Below are 25,830 nucleotides of genomic sequence, written 5' to 3'. Positions count from 1 at the left end.
ATATCAACACATCTCCCTTTCTTTAAAAGGAGATAACATTGTTATCGACTATTTACATACACATTCATGACAACCTCTCAGAGTTTACTTTAACTCTTTTGACTTTCATGCATGTGCGTTTCAAACATCCAAAATCTTTGCTGTAGTTTCAAAACTGGGTTCTTTGAGTTCAATGATAAGAGTTCATATGCGACAACCGGGTTTCACTGCTTCTTAGTGCGCGTATTTAATCATTCGCGTATTTTAACTAAATCCTGTCTTTACATTATCATTAGAGTCCATCATGTTTCAACTATTAACTCTAACAAATTCGCGAAAAGTTCTTCTCGAGCGGTCTTAATAATTCGCGAAAAGTTCTTCATCTCTGGTTTCACTATTTACAAATCTAAGCGGATGGGAGGCTTCACGATGCGTCCACTTCGGGTAGATTTCACAGACGTCGCGTTTCGTGTAGTCTCGTCTACCATCGGGGCATTGACGTTGTCGTCGTCGTTATCGTACCTCTGCGCTGGTTGTCGCTCGTCTTGGCCTCGTCTAGGATCAGGTCGAAGATGACGCCTATTTCTGCGACGAATCTCGCCAGTCTCTGTCTGGACCAGGTATGACCGATGTGGTAGTGTTTTCTTGATGACACCACCTTGTGACCATCTGCCGGTATTCATGTCTTGGAGTTTGACATGATCTCCTACTTTCAGGTGGGGTAGGTCACGAGCATGTTTGTCGAAATGCTCCTTTTGCTTCTGTTTCTGCCTTTCTTTCCTTTCCTTCACCGAGCGAGCATTGATGTGCTGGGGGTCAAGTAGTTTTTCGGCCATAGGCAGATTTGTTCTGATTCGCCTGTTGAAGAGCAGTTCTGCTGGCGATTTTCCACATTCTAGTGGTGAGCTCCTGTATCCTGTAGACCTGCAGAGCTCGAAGGACTTCTTGTCCGCTGTGCTTGGACTTCCGCATCAGGTTTTTGACAATCTTGACGGCATTCTCTGCTTGTCCGTTCGACTGCGGGTGATATGGACTTGTGGTCGTATGGCGAAAGTCCCATTCTGCTGTGAATTGTTGGAACTCACGACTTGAGAACTGTGGCCCATTGTCTGTGATGAGTTCACACGGAGTTCCGTGGCGGGCAAATACAGCTTTCATACTGTTGATCACTGCTCTACTTGTTGTGGTCGACAGTGAACACAGTTCTATGTACTGTGAAAAATAATCCACAATCACCAGGTACTCCTTGTTGTCCAGCGTAAGCAGATCTGCGGCCACCTTTTGCCATGGTCTATCGGGTACCATGTGAGGTTGAAGGCTCTCTTTCTGCTGTTTTGGCTGGTACGTGAGGCAGGCATTGCAGTTTTGCACCATTTCTGCTACATCGTGGTTGATCCGGGGCCAGTACAGGACATCTCTTGCACGTCTCTTGCACTTTTCAATTCCCAAGTGCCCTTCGTGGATCTTTTGCAGCATCTCACGTCTCATTGTAGCTGGTACAACAATCTTACTTCCTTTGAAGATGATGCCTTTTGCCTCTGACAGTTCACTTCTGATGTTCCAGTATTCTCTGACACTGTTGTTTTCTCTCTGGCCATCCATCTCTGATGACAGCTAAGAGTTCTTGTAGTGCTGTGTCTTTCTTTGTCTCATCTACAAACTGGCTTCGTTTGTTTGACGTGACTGGCATGTTCATCACGACAGCATCTACATAGACTTTGATGTCTTCCTCTCTCATGACATCTGGTTTTGACTCTGGGTCGACTGCTCTGGAGAGGGTATCCGCTGTGTACATGTACTTCCCTGGTGTGTATGACACTTTTAAGTCATACCTTTGAACTCTGATGAGGAGTCGCTGGATGCGAAGGGGACAGTCACACAGGGGCTTGACGAACAGGGGTATTAGCGGCTTGTGATCCGTCTCTACCTCAACCTGTCGTCCATATATGTACTGGTGAAATCTTTCACATGAGTACGTGATAGCTAGCAGTTCTTTCTCGATCTGCGCGTATCTTGTCTCTGCATCAGTCATGGCTCTAGATGCATACGCTATGGGGACCCAATCTTGGTCATGCTTCTGAAGCAACACTGCTCCGAGCCCATTCTTTGATGCATCAGCTGACAGCTTGGTTGGTTTTGCACAGTCGTAGAAATGCAGCACTGGCTCTGTTGTCAAGGCTTTTTTCAGCTCTTGCCATGCATGTTCCTGTGCATCGGTCCACACCCACTCATTCCTTTTCTCTAAAAGGCTCCTGAGGGGCCCTGATTTGGTTGACAAATCAGCGATGAACTTTCCTTGGTAGTTGATCATGCCGAGGAATCTCTGGACATCCTGCTTGCACTGTGGTCTTTCCATGTTCTGTATGGCTGCCACTTTCTTGGGGTCAGGCTGAACTCCTTGATCACTGATAACATCTCCGATGAATGTCAGCGTGTTGACACGGAACTCACATTTTTCTCGGTTGAGTTTCAAGTTGTTCTTTCTCGCTGTCTCTAGAACTTCTTTCAGCCTGAGGTCATGCTCTTCCTTTGTAGCTCCCCATACAATGATATCGTCCATCATTGTGTTCACTCCTGGAATATGTGCGAAGAGCTGGTGCACTATCTTGTGATACACCTCTATAGCACTGCATATTCCGAACGGAAGTCTCAGGAATCGGTACCTTCCGAAAGGCGTGATGAAGGTACACAACCTTGAGCTTTCATCATCCAGCTGAATCTGCCAGAATCCACTGGATGCATCTAGTTTACTGAAGTACTTCGCTCCGGCAAACTGCACGGTTATTTCAGCTCTCGACGGTAGCTGAAAATGCTCTCGCTTTAAAGCGCGGTTTAGATCTCGCGGATCTAAGCAAACTCGGAGTTGGCCGGTCTTTTTCTGTACGATCACGAGAGACGACACCCAGTCAGTGAGCGTATCTACGGGCTCAATGATGTTCATTCGTTCCATTTTGTCTAACTCTTCTTTGAGTTTTTCTCTCATCGGAAACGGTACTTTTCGGCATGCGTGTTGGACAGGTCTCGCGTTTTCTGTCACTGTGATGTGGTGCTTACCGGGCACACATCCTAGACCTTCGAACACGTCTTCATAGTCTTCGACCGACATTTTTTCATCATGTGTGTTTTGTGCCACATTCAACACACGTTTCACCAGTTTCAACTTGTCACATGCTTGCAAACCTAGTAATGGTTGACGATTTCCGGGAGTCACTAGAAACGACATACTCTCTGTCAAATTCTTGTGTTTCACCTGTACAAAGCAACGACCTTTCACTGGAATTTCAACTCCACTATACCCTGTCAACTTGACATTCGCCGATGACAACTTTGGTTTTGGTTTCAACGTCTGATACACACTCTCTGGTAGTAGATTCGTTTGCGCGCCTGTATCTAATTTGTACAGCACTTGACGTTCATTCACCATGAGATTCACTTTCCATTCGTCACATGACTCCTGTGACTTGACGACATCAGCAAGAAAACTCTCATCCTTGGAATTACTCTGTAGTTCATTTACCTGAACACGACTTTTGCAACACTTTGCGAAGTGATTCATTTTTCTACATTTTTTACACACCTTTCCTTGTGCAGGGCATGAATTAATGGCATGTCGATTGCCACACCTGCCACAAGCCTGGGAATTCTGACCTTGACTTTGACTTTGACTTTTTTTGCTTCCACCTTGGAGGTTCTAATCTTTTGCCGGGATTGACTGCCTTTTTCTTTTTGTTCAAAGCATCAACAGGGACTGACACATCTGCCTTTGAACCAAGCTCTTGTGCCTGAGCTCTGGTAATTTCAGCAGCACGACAAATTTGCAATGCCTTTTGAAGTGTCAAATCATCCTCTCTGAGCAAACGTTCACGCAAACCACCATCTGTGATTCCACAAATTATCTGATCTCTGATCAGACCATCAGTCAACTCACCGAATTCACACGATTGTGCACGATTTCTCAATTCTGTGACATACTGATCAATGTTCTCACTCACACCCTGAGATCTGGTAAAGAATTTATACCTCTCATACGTGACATTCTTCTTGGGAGTGCAATATTTCTCAAACTGTTCAAGCACTTTTTCCAACTTCATCTCATCACCCTCAGCAAATGTGAATGTGTTGTATATATCAAGAGCAGCATCACCTATCACATGCAACAACATTGATGTTTGTGCTTTATCATCTTTCCTTGACATTGCAGAAGCAACATTATACAGAGTGAATCTTTGCTTGAATCTCTTCCAATTCTCAGACAAATTACCCCTCAAATCTAGTGGTGCTGGTTGGGTTAAGTTTGCCATGTTCACTCTCTTACTGAGCTTTCACTCACATGAACAGTGTTAACAATTAGCAGAAAACTGTATCTTTTCAACAAGTTAACTTATGCTCAATCATCCAACACTTTCACGAGGTTAGTATGTTGCATCATATATATGTGGCTAATCTAGGCTAAGGCCATGTAACTGGCTGTAGTGTTCCCAATACCTCATGCACTGTGCAGTCTGGTCATTTGGCCTCTAGAACTTTCTGTTCCTAGCTACCACAGTGCTGATGCAGGTCATTGGACACACAATACAGTCATGCACATTCAGGTATGTCATACACACACACACACACACACACGCTGGGTTAGTGCATCTCAACACACTGCTGCTTGGCTACTGTACAGCATGCTAATGTACACATAGCTCCATGCATCCTCCACTCTTTCAAATGAAACGGTCTAGCCTGTTTCTTGCGTGGATTATTCCTTGTCCTAGTCCCTTCTGTACTTCAGAATGATGTAGACAGTTGACTGACACCATGACTTGGACAGTTGAACCACTCTGACACCATGTCTTGGCATTTATATGCCTTTAGTTGGAAGGAGGATTCTTAGTAATGAGGAGACATTGTTGAGTTGATGTGAACTGTGTGAGTGCCTTTATTCAACTGGTTCTTCCAGTGTGTCCTTTGCACATGGGGCATATCATGTTACATCCAGCTACAGCTGGCAAGTTAGTCTTTGCTCAGACTCATCATTGCAAAGACTTTGCAAACATAATACATGTATATCAACACAATAAGAAGGGGAGCAAATCTATGATCGAATGTGTATTCTTGTTTCCTTGTAAATTCATTGCTTGTTCTATTTTAGAGTATCATATTATGAAAGAACGGTATGCTATCTACTAAAGATGAGATCATGTAAAAATCAAACATAAATGTAATCAAGTAAGATATTATATGTAATGAAATATTTCTCAAACATGTCAATTGGCACAAGTGTTCAATGTGTGCACAGATGAAAATACGTCAGTAGTCTCAAATTAATCAACTTTCCATTATTACAATCTGTATTATGTTGCGTTAAGTATGACATAAGGGTAATATGCTGTCATGTATTGTTATTTATTTTTATCAGAGTGTCAGCAACAAATGGACATGCTGAGTTTGAGATCACATCCGCTAGAGTGAGGGGGAGATAGAAAGATGTCTTGACTGCGATGTGAATGCCCTTTCCAGCTCACAAGTAAGTGTCAACGATTTGAAATTAGGAATATCATCTCATGAATACAAACCGATTTATGCAAGGAAATCATATCCTAATCCACATACAAATGAGAACATGATACAATCAAATATTTGTGTACAGGAATTACAGGTGTCAAGATGACTTCCATCCTATATAATTCATTTCCAGTAAGATATGGCTTTAGGGCATCAAAGATGATAATAACAATGACATGATTGATGTATTACATGTAATACAAATTAATGTTGAAAGTGATCTGAAGATCCAAAATCTCATACTAAGGGATCTATGAGATCGTGACGATTAATTTTGATTCATGATGAATGTGTTTGTTTTTTGTTGCAGTATGATTATCCTGTTTCACTCATAAAAATGATAATTATCTAAGTTTTCGTCAATTGTATGTTCGATCAGAATTAGCTCAAAGTGGACAAAATGGACCCTGCAAACCACAGCCAACTACGGACAAGAGAAAAAACAGAAAGAGACAGATGTCCTGACTACCAACTTCTAATCTGTGCGTCCTGTACTCTATTTTGAAAGGAAATATGGGAGGTAAGCAATAATACATGTAAAATGTAAACCCTAAATATGTTGGGATATTTTGTCAAGCCTTTGACATCTTGACCAAATTTTTGACTGTGGATCGTTCATTGGGCAGAAAATTAACGCATGTTTTGCTAAATGAATGCAGTACTGCATATGCATGTAGTCAATCACTCCAACAACGAAGATTTACATGAATTAACGCTGATTATTTTTTTAGCCTCTGTCAAAGATGGTTGCAGGAGTTTTTATGTTGATGCAGTCATCCATTCACACGTACATCTCTCCATTCTCATCTTGCAATAACTTAACATTTACTCAGCAGATCATCTTCAAATTTGGTTTTATACAGAAGAGATGTTTACCTGGGCCAATTGTACAAGTAGCATTCTAGTTTTTGTTGTGATTTTGCTGCTGATTGTAAATTTCAGGGAAACCCTGATTTTTATTGACTGTAGAGCATTGCTACCATGGTATTGTATTTACCTTCGGATGGCAAAGTTACCATATAAACATTTAATCAATTTGACTTTGATTAGTTATGGGGGTAATGATGTGAAAGGTCAAGGGGTTATTACTAGTATATGCACGAAAGTGTTTAATGTATCCAGTTGCAGTATCAGGCAAGCACTACCTTGAAATTCTTCTGAATGGTATAAAAAGCTTAATGGAAAGAATTGGATGTTTGGATCATGAAAGTTTCCTACATTTTATATTCCATTGTGTACTCACGGTTAAATTGCTACAATTAGGATCTACTGTATAAAATAATATACTTTATTTACAGTTTTAAGGAAACACTACATATAGAGGAAATCAAGTAACCGTATGTCTTTATTAGCGTATATGTCACTGCGTCTTCACCAAAGATTAAAATGTCCATGTCACTTTCCTCATCAAGTAAAGACAGATACACCATTCTTTCTTTCTTTCTTTCTCTCTCTCTCTCTCTCTCTCCAGAAACAACTCCGCCAGCTGAGGCTATCCGGTCCGCATCCAGATTCCATATGAAGGATGTCATTAGAACCTGATCTTACATGTGGAATGCATCCATCTAAACTTCTCAAATGTAATCACAATGTGCTTTCAGGACTGTTATAGAAGTTGAATATATAAAAGAAATGTGTATATATTAGAAATTTCTACTAATCCAGATGAAATGCATCTTTGCTAATCTTTTTTGTTCTTTTTTTTTCCTTAGTGATGAAGTAAAACAAGGCCTGATATCAAAATGTGCACAACACTACTTGGCAAACAGCATTTACAATATGATTTGATATAGATCTACTTCCAATTTTGATGGCAGCATTAAAGGGATGAGGGATGGTCTACATTTGGTTGAGATGGGGTCTGAGATGGAGATTTTGTAAAATAATGAGAACCCTGTTATGAAATATTAAACAGTGAATAATACCAAGAGAAATTCCAAATTTATTTGTTAAAAATTGGTTTTGAAAAGGCTGAGATGTGCACAAACATGGAGGTCCTAATAAAAGGTGACACCCACTTCTAATTATTATCATTCTGTGTCACTTTTTAAAAAAAAAATTCTCGGTCGTTTCAAAACAAAGAACTTTAATCAAACAAACTTCAAATTATAAGAATTTGATGCTCTTTCATATTTCATAAGCTGTTTTTTATTTACTTGCAAAAAGTTAAAGTCAGAATCTCCATCTCAATCAAAACTATACCATGCCTTTGAGACTCAGAGTTACAAGCCGCATACTTTTAGTTCATGAAAATTGATCCTGTTATGTCGTTTGAAGCCCAAACGCCAGCATTTTAATCCTGTCAGATTGGAATGTCTTTTGTTTTTGTTTTTATGGAGGGCCAACAAAAGGGAAATGAACTTTGCCTCTCTTCATCAGATGGAGGAAAATATGTGACATGTTAGTCAGGGAAAAAAAGAAAACTGCACGTTGAAGTGCTTAGAAATAGAAAACTTCACAGAGGAACAGTTGGTGAATCTGAAGGGAAATAGCATAGAGCATGTTTTTTTTTTTCTAGTTTAAGATATAAAAGAATAGTATGTAGCTTAAAGGAACGAACATAAGTAAAAGGTTCCAATCCAAACACCAAGTACAAGAAGTAGTGAAAAGAATATGTAGTGGTCAAGATGTATGTTTTGCCAGGTTTCTTTTACATGTGCCATAATTGTCATGATGTTGGTAGTACTGTAATATATGTTAGCTATTCTGGGCCCCAGCAATGTATTCTGGTACTTGGAATAAGGGAAAGTACATGTATTAGAGAGAGACATTACCCATGCATTTTGGAGAGGTGATTTGGATGTATGTCACAGAGATTTGTTCATGAAAGACATTTTCACTGAGAACTCATTCTTTTTTAATGCTTTTAATCATTCAAGAAGATTGCTTTCAGATGGCTTTTTTGTTTGTTTTTAGATGTCCACAAATCGAGACTGAGGTACTTTACCTTTCAAAACGAAATACTGTTGAAGAGAAATATTTATACAGTGTGTATATTTTGCAGGATTCAAGCAAGTTCTTACTGTGTATGGTATTTTTATCAGCATTTTGGTAAGCAGCAACATAGATGTCAAGTGCTGCTATTCTAGTAAATGTACGCTAAAGGCAAATCATTGTTTTAAAAAAGAGAAATTGCCTCGTTTACTGTTTACTGTATTTCATTGCGTGTTGATATAGTTCGTGAACGCTGTTTGAGACGGTGGTTGCGGGCGTGTGCACATTGTGTAGTACGTTTTGTTGGTTGACTGGGAATTTAGAGTGTTGGTGATAACTGAAATGATTTTTTTTTTAACAAAGTTGTGATAATATAGAAAAAAAATCGAATTGCAAACAAACAATTTGTTACATGTCTGCTCCAAGGACATAGAACTTGGCCAAGGATGAATATAATCTGGAATATAGACTCAATGATATAACCGACTTAATGATGGGAAGGGGAAATGAGGCTGTTATTGCATTGTACGCATTTCACTTCTACTTCCTATTTACTTCATATTTTCTTTTTTTGAGGGTGATATTTGCCTTACTTTTTCACACAAATCCGGGATACATATATGACATTCTTATGTCGCCGACTAAGTGTGCGTTGCAAACAACGTTCATGTAAACAAGCAACCATCATAAAAGAAACATTTAGTATAAGTCTTCTGCGGGAGGATAGATCAAAATAAAATGCAAACACCTCGCCTTAGAACATTACAAAAGTAAAAGTGATTTCGTGCCTATCCCTTGCAGGGCTGCGTTTCAGGGCCTGAGAATGCAAACTACAGTTATATAGCATTAAGAATTCCAAAGCATTCTCGGGGGAAGGGGTGAGTATGCAGGATGGGAGATTTGGTATCGTAATTTTTCCCAGTAACACGTGATTTGTTATCACGGTTTCCATGCCAACCATTTCCGAACATAGTAAAAAAATTATATATAACTCTTAGGTTTCATTGTTAAAAATAGATTAGTTTAGATTTATACATTTTTCACACACTCACAAAATGTTTCAACACTTTCGTACGTTTTACAATCATAAATGTTTGAAATTTTCAGGGGGTGACCTAATAATGATCAGTTGTCATGGTAACAACACTACTGACTTTATTATCTTTTTTTTTTTGGAATGGGGACAAAGAAGCACATATCAGTCATATCAAGGTGCCACAAAGGGTTTTTGCAATCAGCTATCCAATCTGTCCATTGACTTCGCCAATTACGCAAGATAAATACCTACACGCACTATACCATGTACAATATATAATTATGGGCCTACGCTATACATTCGATTTTTCATTCAAAATGCGCGTAAAAATACATCGTCCCGTTTAGGATAACATAAAACGAGTTATCTTTCGCCTTATCTTATAATTTCTTTGCTGCATAAGATATCAGAACATATATTATATTTCGAAAAAATAACAACTTTTGAAAAGATTGATTTAAGCAGTTTTAAAAAAAAACTTTGAAATATTGGTATACTTTACAAAGTACAATTTTGAGTAAATCACGTTTTTGTGTTTCATTGCGCCATATATGTGCGTGTAATGTTCTAAATTCAAATGTATACTAGTCAGGTTCTAAACTTGAAATGGAAGATAACACATTTCTATTTTGAAAGGTACTTATCAACCATTACTTATTTTGGAAAAAAAAATAAAAATCGTGATTTTTTACGTTCTTTCAAATTTTGTGCTAAAAAAGGCATTTTTCGGCAAAAACGCGCTTGGCATCCGGCCGTACGCTAAACTTGAGTATTTTTGCAAGACTTTCAGCTGGAAAACTTAGCATTAACAAATTTTGCCGTCCAAAGTAAAAAAAAAAAAAAAAAAAAAAAAAATTGTCTTGGCTGGCCTACTGTAATCTGATAATCCCTTCATTTTTGTTGCCCCAGTAATTTACATCCTGTGTTTTGTCCCTTTCACTGCCAGCACGGCCTGCTATGGTAAAGATTAGGCGCTTGAATAGACCGTGTACTTCAGAGCCTCTTTTCTCAGTTCACAGTTTTCCAGAATGGGTGGTTTCCAGCATTTAGGTAGGTTAGGGGAGCCCATTTGAATTGAGTTATACATCATTTTAAAGCTTAGAGTCTGCTCTTTCAGAATCTGCCATAAACTAAAAATCCATGTCTTGTGACTTTTTGTTTGTTTCGTGGTGCATATTATGAGACCCAGTATTTGCACTATACTTGTATGCGGCGTGGCCCAAAAGAGTGCTATAAAACTGACTATTCATTTCAAAAGCACCAATGAATAAAAGAAATGATTATCTTTAGTAGTTGATAGAAGAACACTTCCTATTTTGAAACCACAATCACCAATTTTCGTGCAGGCGTTTCGATTCTACAGTAATTTTTCTTGAGAACTTGTGATTTGCAATTTTCATGCTTTAGCCACCCAAGACATTCTTGACTGAGGGACAACTTTGACAACTTTGCAAGATTGAGCTTCCGACAGAAATTGCTGCGCTGGTCTATAAAACGATAACAAAGACTGATCACTTCTGTTTATGAGCCACTCACAAAGATGCAAAAATGCATTCTGTTGGATTCATTCACTTTATCCGTTTTCAGTAGCTATTTTGGACGCATTTGTTATCAGTTTTTGTGGCTTCTCTATCGCCCAGTCAAGTAGGATATCAGTGCCTAAAATCAAAAATTGTATGAATCACAAATTTTCAGGGAAATGGCCATGAGATCAGAGCGCCTGCACGAACATTGGTTATTCATTGTGTCAAATAAAATTTAGGGTGTTTTTTAGGAACTACTAAATACTGTTACAATTTCATTCAGTCGCTCATATCTTTTTTAAATAAGAGACAGTTTTATAGCACTCTCTGTGCCGAGACACCATTGCATAATATAATAGGTTCGTTCATATGCATTCAATATTTGTAGTGGATATATAAGAAGAATAGCAAATCTAAGTTTGATGTCTCATTTAAAAAAAATACACCTCCGCGCTTCGTAAGTGTATTTCATAAGTGGGCTGAAATTAATCTGGTCTAAAATTAAACATAAATGCCCATAAATGCACCATTATAGAGTTGAAAAATTGACTGTTCTACAACCCTAATGAGTCGTGTTATCTTTGTCATTATTGTCCTCATTATTAAAGAATGAAAAAGTGAATGAAAGATATGTATGTATTCATTGATAAAGTATAGGCCCAAGAGGGTGTATATTAAAGAAAGTACATGTATCATATTCTTTTCTAAATTCATGAAGTGTGTTGTTTTTTTTTTGGAACAGAGTACACTGTACATTATTATGAAAATAAACAATATAACATTTCATAATATAGCAAAATTAATGATGAAAACCCAGCCAATCGATATCAAGGTGGACTTCAAGCAATGTGCATACAACTCTCCATAAGCAAAACCTTATTAAGCGAAGCAAAAGTATAACATATACGTAAATAGAAGTAAAGTAAGTCACTGAGCATTTATGAGTCTCCGTTACAATTACTGTTTTAACACGTCAGCGTAAAAAATAGATTTTATATCCACGTAAACAACTTCAATTTTAAAACACACAAGCTAGCAAAAGAATTCAAGAAACATTTCTCAGTTTATAAGTAAAGTAAATAATCTAGAATCTAATCTTTCACGTTACAGTCACATTGCCAGAAGATAAGACAGGTATTCACCAAGATACAAAATGCAACATTTATGACCTTTGACCCTTATTTACATACCCAAGATTTTGTCCAACCAAGTAGTTATTTCATAAAATAATGTACGGGACATGAACTAAACATGTGCAAAATATGGGGGTGATAGGGCGTGTTTTTCTTGAGTTATTGCAAAAAAAGTTGCAGAAAGAAAGAAATATCTCAATACATCGAAGATTAGCTTTAATTTCAACCAAGTTCTTCAACGTAATTCCGACATCATATGAAAAAACGGAGGATATATGACGATAGCGCAAAGTCTCAGCTACAACATATTAAAATCTGGGAGAAATTTATCGAAGGGTAAGTGAGCTAGTGCTCGATAAATACAGTCATGTCAATTTTCATTTCCAGATAAACTCCACTCCAATAGAGATAACACGTAAACTGGTCAAATTTGACAAGGTTACATTCAATCCATTTTTCCGAGGTAATGGCGTCACCCAACCAAAACTATGAGTGAACAAAAAAGAAAGAGCAAATGATAAGCTACAACATATTAAAATCTGGGACAAATTCACCGAAGGGTAAGTGAGCTAGTGCTCGATAAAGACAATCGTGTCAATTTTCACATCTAGAAAAATTCCCTCCCATAGAGATAACACGTCAAAGCGAAGATACAGAAAAAAGTACATTATGACCTTTAACCCCACTTTGCACAGACAAGATGGCATCTGAGCAAAAAGTGGTTATTTTGTGAAATGATTCTAGTAACATGGTCTTTACATGTGCAAAATATGGGAAAGGTAGGACATGTATTCACCAAGATACAGGATGAACCATTTATGACCTTTGACCCTAATTTACATACCCAAGATGGCGTCTGATCAAGTAGTTGTTATTTTATGAAATAATGTACGTGACATGAGCTAAACCTGTGCAAAATATGGTGGTGATAGGACTTGTTTGTGTTTGTTTTTTTTTAGTTTTTGCAAGTAAAGTTGCAGAAAGAAACAAATATTTCAATACATCTAAGATAAACTTTCATTTCAACCACGTTTTTTGACGTGATCCTGACATTGTATGAAAAAACGAAGGGTTTTGCACGATAGCCCAAAGTCTCAGCTACGATATATTAAAATCTGGGAGAAATTTACTGAAGGGTAAGTGAGCTAGTGCTCGATAAATACAGTCATGTCAATTTTCATTTCCAGATAAACTCCACTCCAATATAGATAACACGTAAACTGGTCAAATTTGACAAGGTTACATTCAATCCATTTTCCGAGGTAATGACGTCACCCAATCAAAACTATGAGTGAACAAAAAAGAAAAAGCAAATAATAAGCTACAACATATTAAAATCTGGGACAAATTCACCGAAGGGTAAGTGAGCTAGTGCTCGATAAAGACAATTGTGTCAATTTTCACATCTAGAAAAATTCCCTCCCATAGAGATACACGTCATAACGAAGATACAGAAAAAAGTACATAAGTAATCATTATGCATTATGGCGGAGGCATACCAGTTGCTTTAGCGACATTTCTAGTTTTGGTCTTTTTTTTTTCTGGGAATGCACTTAAATGAGTTCTTACTTGTGTCTTCTTTACACCCTTTTACTGTATTGCATAGCTGGAATCAATAACACAGCTAGGAGAAATTGACATCTCGGCTGCTGCATCACAATTCTACGCCACGAGTATCTGTGCCATGCCAAACCTTAAGACTCTGTATGACATAACACAATTATTCCGTCATCTTACATTTGTATCATAGGTAATCTGTTATGGTTTACATGAGACATACTCTGGCAAAGTAATAAACTTGTAATTAAAAATGACAGATTGCTTAATTATCACATGGTAATGTGACTTGTTCTTTTGTTTTTAATTGTTATTTTTTCGGGGAGGCACTTAACAATGATTTCTTACTTGTTTCTTTTTCACCCTCTTACTGTTCTGCATAGCTGGAATCTATATTACAAGATGGAGGACCTCGCATCTCGGCCGATGCGTCCCAAGCCTACGCCATGAGTATCTGTTCCATGCCAAGCCTTAAGACTTTGAAGCTTAATCGTGTCCCGATAGCAGACGAGTTCTTTGTCGCCCTCGCCGAATCAGCAACAGGAGCAAGGGTATCTCACATTGCACTGCAGTTTGTTTAACTCTATTGCAATTTCATACACTAAACAAAGGAGCAGAGTTCTGTGTTGTCTTATGTTCTTAGAAGGTAAATGTTTGATATTGTTGTCGGTGCTTCAAAGACTTTTTAGTCTTTCCAACAGAAGCTGAAAGTTTCTCTGACATAAAGGCATGACTGGCTATGGTTCTTCCTGTTACTAATAAACATTTTTGTCCGTGGTAGTCTCTGATGAAAATCGACAAGGCGAAACATGTATAGCCTCACAGTTATCCTGTAATGAGTTATATGTGAGATACTCATATAGTAAAGTACAGCTTGTTCAAACATGACAGATTGCTTATTACTTGTGTATGTGTCTTGTGTGTGTGTTTTTTTTTTTCATCTCATTGTTGAGACAGGCACTTAAATGAGTTCTTATCTAGGTCTTCTTCTCACCCTCTTACTGTACTGCGTAGCTGGAATCAATAAAACACGAGGAAGGACATGACATCTCGGATGATGCATCACAAGCCTACGCCACAAGTATCTGTGCTATGCCAAACCTTAAGACTCTGAAGGTACAGAAAGTCAGGATAGCAGACGAGTTCTTTGTCGCCCTCGCCAAATCAGCATCAGAAGCAAGGGTATATCATATTGCATTACAGTTTGTTTATCTTCAATGTAATGCCATATATGCAGAGTTCTGTGGTACGCCTTTTTTTTTACATAAAGGCATGATAGGAGGTCTTCGTCTTATAACTAATCCATTTTTGTCCTAGGTAGTCTCTTATGAAAAGCGACTAGACGAAACATGCATAGCCTCACAATTATCCTGTATACCATTACACAATTATCTCTTTATCTTACATTTGTATCATTTGTTAATCTGTTATGGTTTGTATGTGACATACATGGCTCCAGGTTAAAAGGACTGTTACATACAGTACTGGTTGAGATAGGGATTCATGTTTTGAACATTCCTAAGTTAGATAATGAAAAGCTTCTTATGAAATATGAAAGAGCATGTAATTTTAAGAAGGATTCAACGTTTATTTGATGAAAATTGGTTTTCAAATGGCTGAGATATCCAAAAAAAGAAAAAAATGTGCAAATAATAACTTTATTAGGATCTCTTTGTTTCACCTTCTTTTTGGATATCTCAGCCATTTCAAAACCAATTTTTCATCGAATAAACTTTTGATATCCCTTACAACTGCATTACCCCTTACTTTTCAGAGTGGTTTCTGAATATCTCGCAAAATGTTAAAAGCTAAATCTACTCCTCGACCAGAACTGTACACACCCTTTAAAACCTGACAGATTGCTTATCACATGATTATGCGATTTGTTTTGGGGTTTGTTTGTGTGTGTGTGTGTGTGTGTTGTTGTTGTTGTTGTTGTTATTGGGTTTCAGTGTAGGCAAGGAAATGATTTCGTACTTGTGTTTTCTTTTCACCCTCTTACTGTGCTGCATAGCTGGAATCAATAGAACACATTGGAGGGCCTTACATCTCGGCCGATACATCACAATCCTACGCCAAGAGTATATGTGCCATGCCAAACCTTAAGAATATGAAGCTAGATGATGTCGGGATAGCAGATGAGTTCTTTGTCGCCCTCGCCGAATCAGCAGCAAGAGCAAGGGTGCCTCACATTTGATAACAGTTTGTTTATTTCCAATGACATGTCAAACATTAAACAAAAAGCAGAATTCTGTGTGTGGGGGGGGGGTTAAGTTCATAGTAGAGAAAATAAAATGTTTGATAAGGTTGTCCGTGGCACGACTATTTTTTTTTTTCAAACAGAAGACTCTTAGACATGAAAACATGACGGGCTGCGGTTCTTCCAGTTACAGCTATTCCATTATTTTTGTCCGTTGTAGTCTCTTATAAATATCGACAGGGCGAAACAAAGGTAGCCTCACAATTATCCTGTATGACATTACAAAATTATTCCTTCATATAATAACATTTGTATCATTTAATAAGATGTTATGGTTTGTATACTCTAATAGATTAATAAAGATTGTGGTAAAAACCAGACAGGTTGCTGATCACACAATCATGTGACTTGGTTTGTTTTAGTAGGGGGCGCAGGGGATTTTTGGTTCAAATTTTTCCAAAAGCACCAAAATTTGGCACACATGTAGCCCAAACCATAATATTTCGATTTTTGATGGGCGCCAAGAAGGGCCCCCTCTGGGGCGGCCATATTGGCAAAATCCAATATGGCCGCCATATAGGTTTAAAGGTCACTTGCATTTGAAAACATAAAAGGGTTATAATCATTTAAAAAGTCCGGTTAAGAGGTTTTCTGGGTCAAGGAATTCGAATCTGAAGTTGTTTTTATGGTCTGAAGTCAATTATTATGCCTCCGCCGACGAAGTTGCCGGAGGCATTATGTTTTCGGGTCGTCCGTCCGTCCGTCCGTACGTACGTCCGTCCCGCTTTGTTTTTGTCGATATCTCAAGAAACGTGTGATGGTTTTACATCAAACTTGGTATGAGGGTATATCCTGGGGGGTAATACTTTGTTTGGATTTTAGGGTCACGGGGTCAAAGATCAAAGGTCACAGGTTATTTTGTGAAAAAAACAAGGTTGAAAATTCATGTTTTTCTCCATATCTCGCAAATGGTTCAAGGTATCTTCATGGAACTTAGTATATAGGTTTTTCAGGTCAAATATCCGCAATATCAGATCAAGCGTCACATTAGGTAATTCAAATGTCAATAGGGAAATCAAATGTCCACTTAGCAAACCAATATCCTGTAAGGTAAGTAAGATGTCCATATGCCATGCCAAATATCCACACAATGTAAATTTTCGTGTTACGTCAGGTCAATGAGAGCATACCACAACATTCATAGATGATTCAGATGCCAGGTAAGTAATTTTGATATCAGTTGACCCCAAAACACAGCAAAGAGAATTGTCTTTCTCAAGAATATGAAATCCTGATGAATATTATTAGGTGCAGACAACTGCGTTTTCATTCACAGACAATCTGTCATGACTTTATTAAAACAAGGCGAGTCTCGCTCATTTTTTTCTTTTTCTGAAGAACACGGTTTTTATTTTTATCCAGGGAATTCAAAAGAGTGAAATTGGAAACTCGAGAAGCAATTTTGCATTTGAAGTAAGATGACAGTAAAATAACTATGAACTGCAAGAAAATGAACAAAAGAAGTATCACATATTCATGGGGTGAAGCAAAAGAGTTAAGAATCATTATCACAAAGAGTGACTTCCTATTTTTTTTATCTGACCAAAGAAGTAAATAGTCTGACCTTGGAAAATCATATTCTTAAAAAAAAAGATATTCGATGAAATTCCAATAATAAGATTCACAAATATATTTTCTTTTTCGGTTATTATTTGTATGTGTGCAAAGATTTCAATAAATTTCATATTTCTTGTTACCGTATTCTGGCATTTGATGTTGTTTGCTCTGCAGGCAAAAGAACATAACATTGTAGGCTATCTGAGTCAAATTCATTAGCGAAGCAAGTAGGATATAGTCACTCCAATGCCATTAAGGAAATCAAAAGTCCAAATAGGTATATAAGCAGTCGATAGTCAAGTCAAATGTCCACACAAAAGAAACTCTTTCGTCATCTCAGGTCAATGAGAGTATCATGTCGGTCATGGAGAGTTCAAATGTTACATAGGTAATTCAAATATCCTTTGACTCGAAAACACGATGATAAGTATTGCTTATCAATTGAGACTATGCGAACATTATGCAACACAATTAAAGTGACATCACCGAAATAACTTCGTTTCTCTTGTTGATTCTCAATTTCCTATCTAAAAAACAAAAAACAAAGCTTGTTTTTTTTTTCAGGTAATACAAAAGCAGGACCATCAAAATGAATGGCAAGGTATACATTGTACCACTTTTTAACCGAAAAAAAAAGAACTAGAGATTGTAATTTGTCATTACTGACAAATTAAGGAGATCCGATTTTTTTTTTAAATCAATAACCCAAGATGGCATCTGAGCAAAAAGTGGTTATTTTGTGAAATGATCCTTGTAACATGGTTTTTACGTGTGCAAAATATGGGAAAGATATGACATGTATTCAGCAAGATACAGGATGAAACGTTATGACCTTTGACCCTAATTTACATACCCAAGATGGCGTCTGATCAAGTAGTTGTTATTTTATGAAATGATGTTCGTGACATGAAATAAACATGTGCAAAATATGGTGGTGATAGGGTATGTTTTTCTTGACTTATTGCACATAAAGTTGCAAAAAGAACGAAATATTTCAATACATCGAAGATAAACTTTAATTTCAAGTAAGTTTTTTAACGTAATCCCGACATCTATGAAAAAGCAAAGTGCAAATCGACGATAGCCCAAAGTCTCAGCTAAAACATATCAAAATCTTGGAGAAATTCATCGAAGCATACGTGAGCTAGTGCTCGATAAAGATAGTAATGTCAATTTTCATTTCCATAAAAACTGCACTCCTATACAGATTACACGTAAACTGGTCAAATTTGATAAGGTTACATTCATTCAATATTTACGAGGTGGTGAAATCATCAAATCAAAATGTTGTTACATCTTAATGAACGACGATTTAATAAGCTACAACATACTGAAATCTGGATGAAAATTGGCAAAGGATTATTGAAATACGCTCGAATGTACTTGAAATTTGATAACGTCATTTTGAAAATTTACTTTTTTTTTACTTCATTAAGAAATTTGTTATCTTTTAGTCATTTTTTCCAGCATCGCCAACCCATGAAATGACATGTACAACTCATCAGCTTTCAGAATATGTAAAGAAAATTGGGGGGTCACCATCCATCCTGACGACTAAAATCGGATTTAAAATTGGCGGTTTTTTAGCATTGTTGCACTGTATATCGCCTATGACGCGCGCGCGGAATTTCAACTTTGACGGACCCGTATGACGTCATATTGAGTTGGATTGACTTGAAACTTGGTAGAAATATTCTTTGACATTTCAGGCATTCGATAAGTGTAAAAAAAACACTTAAAATTTCTATTGCATATGAGCTGTGCGTGCGTATATGTGCGAGCGCGTACGCGTCCGTCCATTTTTTTCAATTTTTCAAAAAATGCTCCAAATGGTCTGAAACGTGTGCAAAAAAATTTGACCTCGATTTGAGCATACAAATATTTCAACGCCCGCTTACGCGCACGTTTTAAGAGACAATATTAATTTTGAGAACATGATTAAAATGCGCGTAACTTGAAATATATGTGACGTAAATTTCATTGAAAAATTCCGTTCCATTAATGAGATATGATTGAGAATGTGTTTTCATATGTGACCGTGCACCTCAAAACGAACATAAAGTCGCACACACTGATTTTGCGTGAGGACTGAAAATAAGTGAAATGGGTCAACCTAGCCGAACTTGACTTTTTCATATTTTCTGAAAGAGCGGGTCTTCTTTTACATTATGCTAAAATTTGGTATCATAAAACGGGCTGAAAAATGTATTTTTTTAGCAGTTTATCTCGAACATTTTTGGTAGAATAGTGTGATTAGGTGTGTCTTTAGAATCCCTTTTTCATTTCTGAAAAACCTTGTCCATACTCTTCACTTTCAACTCTAATAACTTTTGAAAAGGTAGTGCTACTGCTTTGAAAGTTGGCATTAATTATGGACAGAATGTGTTAATGAGGCATGCTTAATTTCAGTGTAATCTGATAATCTCTTCATTGTCGTTACTCTGGTGGTTTACTTCCTGTTTTTTGTCCCATTCATCGCACAGCCAGCACGGTTTGGTAAAGATTAAGCGCTTGAATAGACACTGCACTTCAGCGCCTCTTTTCTCAGTTCACACTTTTCCTGAGTTTGTGCTTTCTTTCCAATATTTAGATAGGTTAGGAGAGTCCATTTGATTTGAGTTATACATCATTTTAAAGCTTAAAGTCTGCTCTTTCAGAATATGGTCTTAACTACAAATTCATGTCTGGCGACTTGTTGTTTGTTTTGAGGTGCAGAGTCACATATAATGACGTCATAGTGACGTCACAATGATTTTACTTGATCTGTCGTCTTGGGGACACGATACATATATGATAAAATTTTGACATTGATAGGACGAGGACTTTCTGAGCTAACCTCTGCACAACTTTTGAGGAGAAATAAAGAAAGAAACAAAGAAAGAAGAACTAAACTTGGAATTTGTCAAGACTGACAAATTAGGTGATTCTTAGGTGATTAGGTGATTTGTTTTTTGTAATCAATGATTCGAGTCCTGATCGCAATAGGCATGACCATATAGGTTTCATCTGTGTTTAGAGACATTGGCCGTGTCATATTTGGATTCTCATTTAGAAAAGAGAGTCAGGTCTGCCATCTTTGGTACCAATTTCGGTATACACTATAACGAAGATACAAAATGAAGTATATTTGACCATTGACCCAACTTTGCACAGCCAAGATGGCATCTGAGCAAAAAGTGGTTATTTTGTGAAATAATTCTTGTAACATGGTCTTTGCGTGTGCAAAATATGGGAAAGATAGGACATGTAATCACCAAGATACAGGTTGAAACATTTATAACCTTTGACCCTAATTTACATACCCAAGATGGTGTCTGATCAAGTAGTTGTTATTTTATGAAATAATGTACGTGACATCCCAACACAATGCACACCGCACTGCACCGCACGTCCTTCGCACAATTACTTCCCACTCAGTGAGTGGCAAGATTTTTTTTTATGTATCTCTTTATTGTGTCCTTCGCACAATTACCCCCCACTCAGTGAGTGGCAAGATTTTCTTTATGTATCTCTTTACCTGGGGCCATCTTCCTCGTCAAGCTTAGCTTATGATGATGGTCCCCTGCATTTCATTTTTATCATTTCTTATTGCTTCCTTTTATATATGATATTCGTTCTTGAAAAAAAAGAAAATATATGTAAGATCCAAACGTTACGAATATTAGCTGTGTAAATGACTATGTAAGTATTTTGTTGATTTCTTGATTTTGAAATGCAGAAATAAAAACTGAACTGAACTGAACTGAACATGAACTAAACATGAGCAAAATATGGAGATGATAGGGGCTGTTTTTCTTGAGTTATTGCAAAGAAAGTTGCAGAAAGAAAGAAATATCTCAATACATCGAAGATAAGATTGATTTTAACCAAGGTTTTAGCATGATCCCGACATCGTATGAAAAAAACAAAGGGCACGTAACGATAGCGCAAAGTCTGAGTTACAACATATCAAAATCTGGGAGAAATTCACCGAAGCATAGGTGAGCTAGTGCTCGAAAAAGACAGTCATATCAATTTTCATTTGCAGAAAACTGCACTCACATAGAGATAACACGTCGTAACGAAGATACAGAAAGAAGTACATAACAATATATGACATTTGACCCCACTTTCAACAGATAGGATATGAGCAAAAAGTGGTTATTTTGTGAAATGATTCTTGTAACATGGTCTTTGCGTGTGCAAAATATGGAAGAGATAGGACATGTATTCACTGAGATGCACGATGAAACGTTTATGACCTTTGACCCTAATTTACATACCCAAGATGGTGTCTGATCAAGAAGTTGTTATTTTATGAAATAATGCACGTGAGATGAACTAAACATGAGCAAAATTTGAGGGTGATAGAGGCTGTTTTTCTTGAGTTATTGCAAAGAAAGTTACAGAAAGAAAGAAACATCTCAATACATTGAAAATATGCTTTAAATTCAACCAAGTGTTTTAACAAGATCCCGACATCGTATGAAAAAACAAAGGACATTTAACGATAGCGCAAAGTCTCAGCTACAACATATCAATATCTGGGAGAAATTCACCGAAGCATAAGTGACCTAGTGCTCAAAAAAGACAGTCATGTCAATTTTCATTTGCAGAAAAACTGCACTCCCATAGAGATAACACGTCATAACAAAGATACAGAAAGAAGTACGCATGACCTTTGACCCCACTTTGCACAGACAAGATGGCATCTGAGTAAAAAGTGATTATTTTGTGAAATGATTCTTGTATGATCGTCTTTGCATGAGCAAAATATGGGAGAGATAGGACATGTATTCACTAAGATACAGGATGAGACATTTATGACCTTTGACCCTAATTTACATAATCAAGGAGGCGTTTGATCAAGTAGTTGGTATTTTATAAAATGATGCTCGTGACACGAACTAAAGATGTGCAAAATATGGTGGTAATGCGGTATGTTTGTCTTGAGTTCTTGCAAAGAAAGATGCAGAAAGAAAGAAATATCTCAATACATCGAAGATAAGCTTTAATTAGGTGATACACTATCAGCGTATCACCTATTGTGATTGTCAAAGGGTGCGTTTATCAACTCGTTTTCTCGGCAGAAACAGGTTATCCAAACAGCTTTCAAGGAATTTTTACGAGTTGATAAACGCAAAGCTGTTTTGAAAGCCCTTTAGGAAAGCCTTTTACGAAAAGGTGCGTTTATCAACTCTCCTTTCTCGGCAGAAACAGGTTATCCAAACAGCTTTCCAGGAATTTTCACGAGTTGATAAACGCAAAGCTCTTTTGAAAGCCCTTTAGGAAACCCTTTTCGAAAGCCCGAAATTTGTGACGATCCAAACAGGTTTCCTAAACAGGTTATCAGAAACCTGTTTGTAAAAGCCTTTCGAAGTTGATAAACGCAAAGCTGTTTTGAAAGCCCTTTAGGTCGCCCTACTGCGGTTACGCAACCATGCGTTTCCAGTTTCTGAAAAGACGCGCGCCACGTAAAGTGCACACGAGCACGTGTACACAGGTGTATACATACAGCTGTGTGTAATGCACGCATATGCTTGGAACAAGGAGGTGTTTTTTTTCACCAACAAGGTTTGAGAAATAGAGTAACAACAGTCTCATTCCATTTGATCCCATGTCTCATGCCGCCACTCAGAAATATTTGAAGTATGTGCTAAACTGGAGCTGCCTCACAGGCTGCGTTTATCAACTTTCCCCAGTTTAAACGACTTTCGAAAGCCCTTTCGATAGCCCTTTCGATAGCCCTTTCCATAGCCCTTTCGAAAGCCCTTTCCATAGCCCTTTCGAAAGCCCTGTCCACTCCCTGTACTATTGATATGCCGCTTGTTTTCGTCGGCTGCGTTTATCAACTTTTGATAGCCCTTTCGATAGCCCTTTCCATAGCCCTTTCGAGAGCCCTTCCCAAAGCCCTGACTGCCTGTACTATTAATGTGCCGCTTGTTTTCTCAGAAGGGACGGCGAAAAGCAATTACCATCATAAAGACATATCTTCCTTTGAGAGTGACGAGTCATGATACAATGGCACATGAATCAATTGTCTTCCTATCTTTGGCTGCGTTTATCAACTTTCCCCTGTTTAAACTGCTTTCGATAGCCTTTTCGATAGCCCTTTCGAAAGCCCTTTCCGTAGCCCTTTCGAGAGCCCTTTCCAAAGCCCTGACTGCCTGTACTATTAATGTGCCGCTTATTTTCTGAGAAGAGACGGCGAAAGGCAATTACCATAATAAAGACATATCTTCCTTTGAGAGTGACGAGTCATGATGCAGTGCCATATGAATCAATTGTCTTCATATCTGTGAGGCAGCTCCAGTTTAGCACATACTTCAAATATTTCTGAGTGGCGGCATGCGACTTTGGCTGCGTTTATCAAATCTCCCCTGTTTAAACGGCTTTCGATAGCCCTTTCCAAAGCCCTTTAGAAACGGCTTTCAAAATAGTTGCGTTTATCAACTCTCTTCGCGAACACGATTTTTTAACTGGCCTGTCACTGCACAGCTGCACTGCGCAATTCGACCAGAGGAGAAGAGGTCATAAGGCGTGCCTGAAGTACAAGACTACAAAGCCGTTTCAAAACAGCTTTGCGTTTATCAACTTCCAAAAGGCTTTTACAAACAGGTTTTTGAAAACCTGTTTAGGAAAGCTGTTTGGATCGCCACAAATTTGGGCTTTCGAAAAGGCTTTCCTAAAGGGCTTTCAAAAGAGCTTTGCGTTTATCAACTCGTTAAAATTCCTTGAAAGCTGTTTGGATAACCTGTTTCTGCCGAGAAAGGAGAGTTGATAAACGCACCCTTTCGTAAAGGCTTTCCTAAAGGGCTTTCAAAACAGCTTTGCGTTTATCAACTCGTAAAAATTCCTTGAAAGCTGTTTGGATAACCTGTTTCTACCGAGAAAAGGAGTTGATAAACGCACCCATTGACGACACAAAATGTGGCAGAAAGAAAGAAGAATTAAAAAAAGAGAGAAATTTTGACAATTACAATAGGTGATACGCTGATAGCGTATCACCTAATCAATATCTCAACAATGACATTACGGAATGACATGACATTTTCAGTCAACATGTCTCATAACAATATCTAGCCACAATAAGGTTTTCATGACAGTAACATATCTATGACGTCATCTAGGCGCCATTTTGTGATTTTCGGACCTTGTCACATGATCGATCATAACTTCATAACTAGATGTCATTTCTGTATCATTTTCGGTGGACATGAAGTTCAGGTCACGCTCTATCTTACTTTTTAACGCTAGTTACACAGGTCATCATTACGCGCGCGTAAGCGCGCGTCAAAATTTTAAAAGGCTCAAAACGACTTCCCAATGGCAAATCTCGAAGTTTCAGACAATTTTAAGCGTTTCAAGCATTTTCTCGCGAGCGCGTCCATCCGCGCAATTTCGCGCGCAGAGCGCGTAAGCAACATGAAAATGCATTTTTTTTTTGACTGATTTGGATTCCTGATACTTTGAGTAACAATATCCATTGATTTCCGATCGATTTCGACCTATAACAAAGGAATGCACTGGCGTCAAAGTTGAAATTCCGCGCGCGCGTCTTTCTGCAAATATAGTGGAAAAAACATGTCTTTGTTTATTTCGCCATACCTCTTTAAATCGTCCGTTGACCCTATATTTCTATTGCATATTACAAAAGCATATGAATTGTAAATAACATTCCAAGTATCAATATTGCCAGGAACACTCGATGACGTCATCATATCGTCATTTTAGATAAAAAAAAGTGGAGTTAATTTTTTTGAGGTACTGTTTCTGACATTCATTTGCTCGTATCTCTGTTATTTAAGCTCAATATTATTCCAAATTCAGATATGTTGTAATTTGAAAATTTGCCTCTCAGGTCCATGTATTGCTTTTGAAATATGATGACGTCGTCATATTAGAAATTGTAATTAAAGGTAAAGACTCAAAATCAGAGAAGTTGACGTGTTATGTCTATGGGAGGTGATTTTTTTTTTAAACCATACATTGACTTGACAACGTTTAAGCACCTTTACCTCATCTGATTTTGCTCCATTTCCTCTGAAACATAAGTATGTTGTAGCTGAGATAATAAGCTTTGGTATTCATGCATTTATGTTTTCAAATCTCCACATCAGCTTGATAATTTTGTAGTTTAAAACTGAAAATGATAATGCAATCTGTACGGAACGATTCCCAATTTTTCTTTGCAACTGTATATTGATCGAATCCACGCTGCCACTTGTGGGAAGTTGAATAGCGCCATCACAAGTTAACACATTCACGATAGTATTTTAGATTTAAGTTTCGCACTCAATCTTCAGGACAGCCGTGTGGTAT

At 37.7% G+C, this 25,830-nt stretch overlaps 1 protein-coding gene across 1 annotated transcript in view; it reads left to right on the top strand.

Moving 5' to 3' along the window:
• The window catches only part of LOC140226686 (uncharacterized), a 294,115-nt gene that overhangs the window by 235,930 nt on the left and 32,355 nt on the right, over window positions 1–25,830 (top strand). Inside the window, exons 21-23 of the mRNA XM_072307126.1 lie at window positions 14,096–14,263; window positions 14,727–14,894; window positions 15,727–15,894. Coding sequence (XP_072163227.1) covers window positions 14,096–14,263; window positions 14,727–14,894; window positions 15,727–15,894 — 504 coding nt within the window. The remainder of the gene's footprint in view (window positions 1–14,095; window positions 14,264–14,726; window positions 14,895–15,726; window positions 15,895–25,830) is intronic.

Source organism: Diadema setosum, chromosome 3 (genome assembly GCF_964275005.1).
Source record: "Diadema setosum chromosome 3, eeDiaSeto1, whole genome shotgun sequence".
NCBI lineage: Eukaryota > Metazoa > Echinodermata > Echinoidea > Diadematoida > Diadematidae > Diadema > Diadema setosum.
The sequence above is the reverse complement of the archived record's forward strand: the minus strand, read 5'-3'. Positions and strand labels throughout refer to the sequence as shown.